Source organism: Caretta caretta, chromosome 12 (genome assembly GCF_965140235.1).
Source record: "Caretta caretta isolate rCarCar2 chromosome 12, rCarCar1.hap1, whole genome shotgun sequence".
In the NCBI taxonomy this organism is placed as follows: Eukaryota; Metazoa; Chordata; order Testudines; family Cheloniidae; genus Caretta; species Caretta caretta.
In genome coordinates this window covers 35335230-35343968 of record NC_134217.1, presented here as the reverse complement: position 1 = coordinate 35343968, position 8739 = coordinate 35335230, and the positions used below count along the sequence as shown (strand labels likewise).

At 40.6% G+C, this 8739-nt stretch overlaps 1 protein-coding gene across 1 annotated transcript; it reads left to right on the top strand.

Annotated features, from left to right (window-relative positions):
- Positions 1-3482: 3482 nt before the first annotated feature.
- On the top strand, positions 3483-8170 carry HSBP1 (heat shock factor binding protein 1). The gene is made up of 4 exons (XM_048816749.2): positions 3483-3640; positions 4891-4957; positions 5142-5260; positions 6660-8170. The coding sequence occupies exons 1-3, from the start codon at positions 3596-3598 to the stop codon at positions 5258-5260; spliced, it is 231 nt and encodes a 76-aa protein (XP_048672706.1). The 5' UTR covers positions 3483-3595; the 3' UTR covers positions 6660-8170.
- Positions 8171-8739: the final 569 nt, after the last annotated feature.

Here is an 8739-nt window from a genome sequence, read left to right as displayed (position 1 = left end):
TGTGCTCATCCAGCTTTTCTAAATAATCCTGAACCACTTCTTTCTTCACAGAGGGCTGGTCACCTCCTCCCCATGCTGTGCTGCCCAGTGCAGCAGTCTGGGAGCTGACCTTGTTCGTGAAGATAGAGGCAAAAAAAGCATTGAGTACATTAGCTTTTTCCACATCCTCTGTCACTAGGCTGCCTCCCTCATTCAGTAAGGGGCCCACACTTTCCTTGACTTTCTTCTTGTTGCTAACATACCTGAAGAAACCCTTCTTGTTACTCTTAACATCTCTGCTAGCTGCAACTCCAAGTGTGATTTCACCTTCCTGATTTCACTCCTGCATGCCCGAGCAATATTTTTATACTCTTCCCTGGTCATTTGTCCAATCTTCCACTTCTTAAACTCAAAAAAGAAGTTTACAAGATCAGCAAGGATTTCACTGTTAAGCCAAGCTGGTAGCCTGCCATATTTACTATTCTTTCTACACATCAGGATGGTTGTCCCTGTAACCGCAATAAGGATTCTTCAAAATACAGCCAGCTCTCCTGGACTCCTTTCCCCCTCATGTTACTCTCCCAGGGGATCCTGCCCATCAGTTCCCTGAGGTTGTCAAAGTCTGCTTTTCGGAAGTCCAGGGTCCGTATTCTACTTCTCTCCTTTCTTCCCTGTGTCAGGATCCTGAACTCGTCCATCTCATGGTCACTGCCTCCCAGCTTCCCATCCACCTTTGCTTCCCCTACTAATAGGGGAATATCCTATTCCTACTAATTTCTACTAATAGTAGGAATCTCCACACCAACTCAAAATAGGTTGACAGTGAGGGGCAGACTTGGGAAGTAATTATGAGAACCATGCTTATGTAACCCACACACCTTCTGGGTGTGGTGTTCTGTTTCATCTAGTGGCACCAAGACCACTTAAAGAGAGAGATAAAATGAGTCTGCTCTACAGGCTTAGCTAACAGCTAGTTGGCTTTTAGCTCATGCTGTGAAGGCTCATGCACTAAGCTCCAGAGGTCCCAGGTTTGATAACATCCACCGATGACCAGGGTCTGTCGGCATTTCACTTACACAGATCGAGTGAACCACTCATATGAGGTGAGGGTCTAGCCTAGAGGCTAGAATAGCAGCCAGGACAATGGCACAATAGTTGAGGGTGCGAATCCCATTCCCCAACCCACTCACCCCTGTATTCTTTGGACAGAGCCAAGTGAATCAGTTACTCTGGATTCACTGGTGCAACTGAATGAAAAAATTGACCAATCATTTCTCTAACCTGCCATTGCTTGGGGCACAGGCAGATGGAAATAGTACACAGTAGGTTAAGTGATGATCAGAATCAAGGGATAAAACAACTTCCCCTAAAACAGCAAAGAGTATTAAGGAGATTGATTGGAAACTAATGGCAATTAAGTTTTACCAGAAGGACATGTATAAGAATAAAAATCACATCAGCATATAAAAGAGGCAGAAAAAGAAAAATTAGTAATGTGCAGCACATATACACAGGTGCTTAGCAACCAAAAGATAGGTCAAATTTAAAGGCCTTCAAGAAGCAATGTGCCATACAATCCAAAGATAATTGTAACAACTCCCTTCAAGTAAATGAAAGTTAATTTCTTTTACATTTCTCAGAACTAGAACTGGTCTTCAATTTAAAAGATAGCTAAGGACATTTTTACACATAATGCTTGTGATATTTTATCAACATACTCATCGGAATAGTATTAATGTAAATCTCTGCATACTAGCTATAGGACAAGTCAGAGATATGTCATGAATGCAGCACTCCAGCTTGTGGATGAAATGGAAGGTTCCAGCTGAAGATCATTTGTGGATAATGAGACATGTTCTGTACTTGAAGGCTCATAATCAGCACATTTGTTTTCCACAGTTCAGCCTAAATATCAGTGCACAGTCAGCTATATACTATCTCATAGTCTAGAATTGGACTTGACAAAAGAAAACCACAAATGAGTGACAGGGAGTTATGCCTGCATCCAGCTGGCTATACCTAGTAAATGCTTCATTTGTATCTCTCCCCATTGTGAAATCTTATTCTAGGCAGTTTTGTAACACATATCCTTGTCCCATACACCAAAGACTATTATAATTAAGAAGTGGTTGGCATGAATTGTGTGTGATCTATGTGCTCACAATCACAACATTTTGCTTATAGTTTCTTTCCTATAGACAACATGCCACAAATCCCTAAATATATTTCTTTTAATCATCTAATCATCAGTCCATTTATGTAACATTTCTGACTTTTATTGCAAAAACATAATGATACTGTTCCTACAGATATCCCCCTTCTGAATCCAGATTACCTGTAAATGCTTACAAATCAGGCTTAACCGCTCATTTAGTTCTCCTCCAAAATTAAATGACAAAAGAGGATGGAGGATTACTTCAGATAAAATCATTCTGAGCCTAGAAATATTTTTACTCTCTCCAATTTGTGAAGTTATTTTGTAAGTGCACAAACAAAACTATTAAATCTCAGTATGAACAAAGCTTTTGTTCTAAACACAAGAACAAACAGCCAAATTCGGTTCAAAGCTGAACCCTCTGCAAAAAAGGGCTGAAAGGGTAAACCTTCACTTCCTATGAGGGTTTTTTAAGTGCTCTTTACACTAATCAATTTCAATGCCTGATAATTATACAGTCCACCTCCAACACACCAAAACACAACCCCTATTGTACAAGATAAAGACCCATTGATACCTTACATTTCTTATCATGCCTCTAGCTGGGGCCAACATCTGATTCTTAAGAAGTAGGTGCAAACCCCCATATTGTACATAGTCAATTGTATAATGCTTCTGGAGGTGAAGCTCCTTCCTAACTGCTTCAGGCAACAAGTTTAAGCCCTGAAGCCTGAAGCTCAGTTGCTCTTAGCACACTTTACATAACGGCAAGCGTTATCAATGGTCTGAAGACTAAAGCTGCATGCATTTGGGGTGTTATGTTTTGTGCGTCAGGGAAGCAGGCGTGGTGAGAAGAGAAGGGAGTGGGCTCCGAGCGGCAGGCCCTGTGGCTGGGAAATGAATAGAGCAGCCAAGCTGAGCAACTAGAACAGGGCGACCAGGCGCCTTCTGGCCACGGGCAGGGTATTAAAAGATGCTCAAGAACACAACCAACTAAAAAAGCACCTGAGCGTGGAACGGGATTCAGGGCCTCCCTCCTCCCAACTGCTCCATCCCCTTTTTCTCTTTCCCACTCCCCGCCCCAAGGCTGAGGAGAAGGGGAGCGGGAAGGGCCTGAGCCCAGAGTGGCGGGAATGCCTGTAAAGCCAGTGTTTCTAAAGTGAATGGGAGTGATCCTACATGAGGTACCAGGACCCCATGTTTCTTTCCCCAGGCCTGGTCCTCCCTCCTTACTAATATCCTGCTTCCCCTCCCCCCACCCCCTCTGGGCAACTTCTCTCCCCGCCCCTCCCCCCTTAGCTCTGGCGAGGCCTCACCCAGGCTGAACTACATTCCCCACCATGCTCCCTGTCCTCGCGAGAGCTGGCGCAAATCTCGGTGCGAGGCGCGGAAGTTCCCGTAGCTTGGAGACGGTCCCCGGGCCTACCCGTGACTGACTGGACGGAGCCGCCGCCCGCTACCATGGCCGAGACTGACCCCAAGACCGTGCAGGATCTCACCGCCGTGGTGAGGGGCCCGGGCCGGGGGTCGGCCTGAGGAGGCGGCGCAGCGGGCGGCTCCGGGCTCAGCCTTCACCCCGAGTGGGGCGGTGCCGGGAGTCCTCCTAGCTGGGGCCGGGGCTGTTCCCTGCGCGAGCCGGGGGCACCGAGCGCGGCCCAAGGAGGGCCCGGGGCGGTGGACAGGGGGCGGGGAGCAGTGACTGAGACCAGGGGGCTAGGCAATGCCGGGGGGGGGGCGGTTACCCAGGCGGTGCTTCAAATCTCAGGGGCATTCAGGGAAGAGCCATTTCTAAGGCACCCGTTGTCCCCCAGCCTACTTGAGGTCTCGTCACAGCATTACAAAAAGCACCCGATGGAGAGAAAAGGGGTAAAACCCGATTCTTCCCTGGGCAGTGTGGATTTGGTACCGTTCATTTGCACCAGCCATTAGCAGCACTAATCCTCAGGCCTGCCCAGCTGCGGGAGCCATGGCAGAGAGGTCAAAGTTACCCAAACGCACACAGGGGCTTGGTGTCAAATCCAGGATTACAACATAGGTGTTCCCAAACCATTCCCGTCTGGCTCCTGTAACTTTTTTGGGGGGGCAGGGATGCTGGGTTAAACATTGGTTTGTGCCAGCATTGTCCTTGGTCTTCTTTTGGGGACATTTCAGTGTGATGGTTTCCAAAACCCAGGTATTTGGCTGCTATCCCCGTTCCCCCCTCAGTTTAATTGGGGTCATAAGGCTCTTGGTAGGTGTCTACCTGCAAGAGTAGTTCAGAGCTAGTCACGGAATTTTAGAACTTTTGTGTGTGTAAGAGCGAGTTGTATTTTGAAAATACTAAGCACAAACAAGTGTGTTTGCCTCAAAGTCTTCCATGGCTGAGATGCACAATGATTGTGTGGCTAAAGCACAACAGTTCCGTTTTTCACACTGACTCAGTTTGTAGACCTCAGAGAAATTACTCAGCCTAGCTTTCTTAATTTGTATAATGGGGGGTGTTACTTACCATAGTTACATGTAGAGGGCTGCTTTAAGGTTTTGTGAGTGGTGGTGGAGTGCTTTGTTATTTTGTAAAGAAAGGTGCTGCATAAGTGCTGTATTAGTTTTGGCATGAAGTTTCTAGAGTAGTTTGTGTTACTTTTAACATTCGATCAATGCTGTCCAAACATATGATTTTGTATGAAACAAGTTGAGCTCAACAGTGACTGCATTATGCTAAAGTATTGTAAAAAGGAATATTTTGATTAAGTACTTAATTTTTTTTGCCCTGTTAGGTACAGACACTGCTTCAACAGATGCAAGACAAATTTCAGACCATGTCTGACCAGATTATTGGAAGAAATATCCTTTCTTCTTGTAAAATGCCTCTGATGGAGGAAAGTGTACAAATATTTATGTATATTAAATTCTAAACTTGCAAGTGAGATTTCTAAAGCCATTGTAACAATGTGTGAAGCTATGGTCAAATGATACACTTTAGTAGCAGTTTAAACATTACAGTTCATTTTCTTTAACTCAAACGAACTTGATGACATGAGTTGTCGCATTGATGACCTGGAGAAAAACATTGCAGACCTCATGACACAAGCAGGAGTGGAAGAACTGGAAGGAGAGAACAAGATGCCTGCTACTCACAAGAGTTAAGTGAGTGAATTGCTTATTAGCTTTCTGAGTGAAATCCTGGCTTGAAATGGTAAAAATCCCATGTACTTTAAAGGGGCCAGGATTTTACCCTCTGATTTGTGGGTCAGAAATCCCCGTAGAATAATTCTGAAAGTGCTGTAATGAAAAAATGTATTTTGTCATGCAGTGAGCTCTAGGGCATTGGTTTGCTCTCTTTAGCAAAGGATACAGAAAAACTGGAAGCTCCCACCAACCTCTTCAGACAGGCTGTTTTTTTTAAGTGAAAAGTGATACAGAATATTAGAAGTAAAAATAAAAAAATACAACGTATTAAGGGAGAAAAGTGGTGAAACTGCTTCACATGGCCTCTACTGTTGATTCAGCTTGACACCGTACAATTAACGTTTGAACAAACTACAATATTAAATGCTCCCTTCACCATCTAATTTCATTGCTTGAAACCTGTCTGCCTCCCTGGCAGTACGACCAGTATGTGTTACACAGTTGAAACAGTGGATACTTAAACTGCTTTTCAAGGAACAGCTAAGTAAGGTATGGCTTCTGGCGCAGCAGATAAATAAATTTAAAGAATGACAAAGTCCCCACTAAGAAAATCTCATGACTAATTAAGTGTGTTGCAGATCATGGACTGTTTGAAGCTACTATGACAATGCTCACCCTGTGCATGGGCTTTAATTAGTGGGATAAGTTTCATGGGCACTGAGATTTCACTGAGTTAGGCCCAAAAAGTCCATTTTTGTAATTATAGGAGGGCAATTGATTGAACATAGTAAAGCACTAATCATACCAATGCAAGATTGTAAATTAGCAGTGGTTTTATGGTGACTAGTGAAATGCTTTTGGAATAGTTTCATAACTTCAGGTATAGATCAAGATAACTTCTCTCTAATGCTGTTGTGGGCACTACCTGATTTAAGTGGTTGTTAGTCTCTGCAGAGGAGACAGAGTTTAGGCTATGCTTTCATCTTGAATACCAGATGAAATTTATTTTCTCAAGATGTTAAGTTAAGAAAGTGAAGTGAATATAAGTCTTGATCTGGCAAACTCTTACCCCAGTTTTACTCATAAGTATTTCTGTTGAATTATATTAGATTATTCATGTGAGTAAAATTAAGCATTTTAAGTAAATAGTTACATGATTTATACTTTAGTTGCCCCAGAGTTTAGCTTTTACTCTGAAATCTGATAAGTGGAATTTTACATTTCTAGGTCATAGGATTAGGATATGGAATCCCATAAATGGGGAAGTCTCTCACTATTTCCAGTCTATTTAAAATTTATTTTTTTAGAAAGCTTGGATGGAGCTTTACTTTTTGAATCCCACAATTACTGTATATCTGCTGAGCATACTTATCTAATGAAATTCCTATCAATAGTAATATTCTGTCTTCCCCAACAGGTTGCCAGTAATTTAAAATGAATGCTGGAATCCACTTTTTTACAAGTCCACAGGATTACAGAACAGTTTTTTGCAACTGGTGTATGTAAAAGCATTTTATATGGTTATAGAGCTTGCATTCCTAATGTATATTGTATAGCTAGATTTAGGTTAGTATATTTTGATTTGTGTAGTGTAGTTTCACACTTTTTGAATTGTTATAAGGATCAATTGTATTAAACACATTTGATGGATCTTAACTAAAACTACTGAATTTGAGTGGATTTTTTGTGAAGACATTTATTTTTGTTTACTATACTTTTCTAATAATTTCATTTTGATGGCTGAAAAAAATCTAGTGATTTCTGTCAAATTGAAAAACTACTTGTCATATGGTAACTTAACACTTTTCAGGAGTGAATCACAAGATTGAAATTGAGTTATAGTTCTATTGAGATAGCATCAGTCATTGTACCAGTACAAAATGATATATTAGTAATGTTTTTAATACACCCAGTAAGATGCTCTTGGATACTTAAGATGTCAAGCATAAAGAATCAGTTTTTTACTTACACTCCTAGCATTACTTTACCTACTGTATGTTGCCATGACTAAGAATTGAAATATGATAGAAACATCCCTCCAAAGGTAAGCAACCACTGTAGCTCAAATAGATTATTCGTTTAGAAAGCTGAGGTGCTATTAATAAATCCCATAATGAAGGGTTTGTAATAATAGCTAAATCTTGTAATAATATTGCAAGACACTACAATGAAACCCTGCTAGTGTACGTCCACCAAACAGTATCATAGTTGAAAAATATGCATCGAAGTAATGGTCTGTTACAATTAAGGCACTGTCTAGGAAATGCTAGGTATCTGGTCTTTGAACATAAGTCGTTGGCTCTCTGTATGAAACTAAGTTGCTAAAATGAGAAGCGGAGTATTCAGGAATCCTGGGAAAGGAAGGGATCCAGTTATCAGGGATATAAAATCCTGCTACTATGTGAGCAACAAATAGCTGGGAGTTTTCATAATACCTTGTTTTAGAAAGTGTTTGGTTACTTCTCTTAATCATACTTTTCTCCAGTTTTTACCTGGTCCTTAAATTCCATAGTCAGAGCATTTGGAAGTCACAAATGTTTGTCTAAAGAACCTTTCCATACGATTTCACTTCACCATTATGAAGAAAAATGACTCTGATCAATGCAAGGATACTATAGGACTGCTACAATACCTCAACAACTTGTTTAAGAGATTAATCTAAGCAGCCACTAACAGCATAAAGCAGATATCATGCTAGCTGTTTATACCACACTAAATGCTGGTATGAGTGCCTCTAAGTTAACTTCACTGGAATTATGAAGGCATTATGTAGGTGTATGTCATTTCTTAAGACAGGGAAAATTGTACTGAGTTCATAGTAATGTTAGGAGAAATTTTATGATTGTAGGAAATGTATATTGTACCACCAGCCTTACATTTGTTGTACTGTCATTAAAATATCGAATAAAACTTAAATGTAACTTACAATAGTCAGATCATATGTAATGTAAAATACTGTATGCGCCTGCACAAGAGCTTTTAACTTGGACATTGTACAAATCTCTAAAAGGCCTTGGCAGGGATATTTCAGCTACGTTAAGTGTAATGAATAATTTATCTGATGTACATTTATTAATCTAGATTTAACATATCATAACATTCAATATTATGGAAATTATATCTCTGTGTGCTTCCAATACTATGGTAAAAGGTCAAGTTAAAATTCAGTGTCATTTTAATTCTCAGATGCTGGTATTTTTGTATGAAGACATTAGCAATAACCTTTTATAGAAAAAGAATCAGATTTGAATTTCTGTGCAAAAGTTGGTCAGAGAACTGGTATTAGAATTTTTCCTTGAAGTGTAAGTAAATTTCCTCATCAAAACATATTTTAGTGGAATATTTCAGCTTAATGGAAAAGTTGATAAAAAGATTAAAGTTAGAAATGCTACCTGACCAGTGTCAATAGATAAATATTAATCTGGAAAACAGTAATTTTAATTTTATGCAGAGGAATGCCTTTCACTCAGTTACATATCATTTTAAGATCTGCATAG

Bases quoted from the DNA above. Each gene is read 5' to 3' on its own strand.
- HSBP1 (XM_048816749.2), top strand. From the start codon at position 3,596: ATGGCCGAGACTGACCCCAAGACCGTGCAGGATCTCACCGCCGTG. The intron at 3,641-4,890 runs GTGAGGGGCCCG...TTGCCCTGTTAG, and splicing joins TGCAGGATCTCACCGCCGTG to GTACAGACACTGCTTCAACA. The intron at 4,958-5,141 runs ATATCCTTTCTT...ACTCAAACGAAC, and splicing joins TGACCAGATTATTGGAAGAA to TTGATGACATGAGTTGTCGC.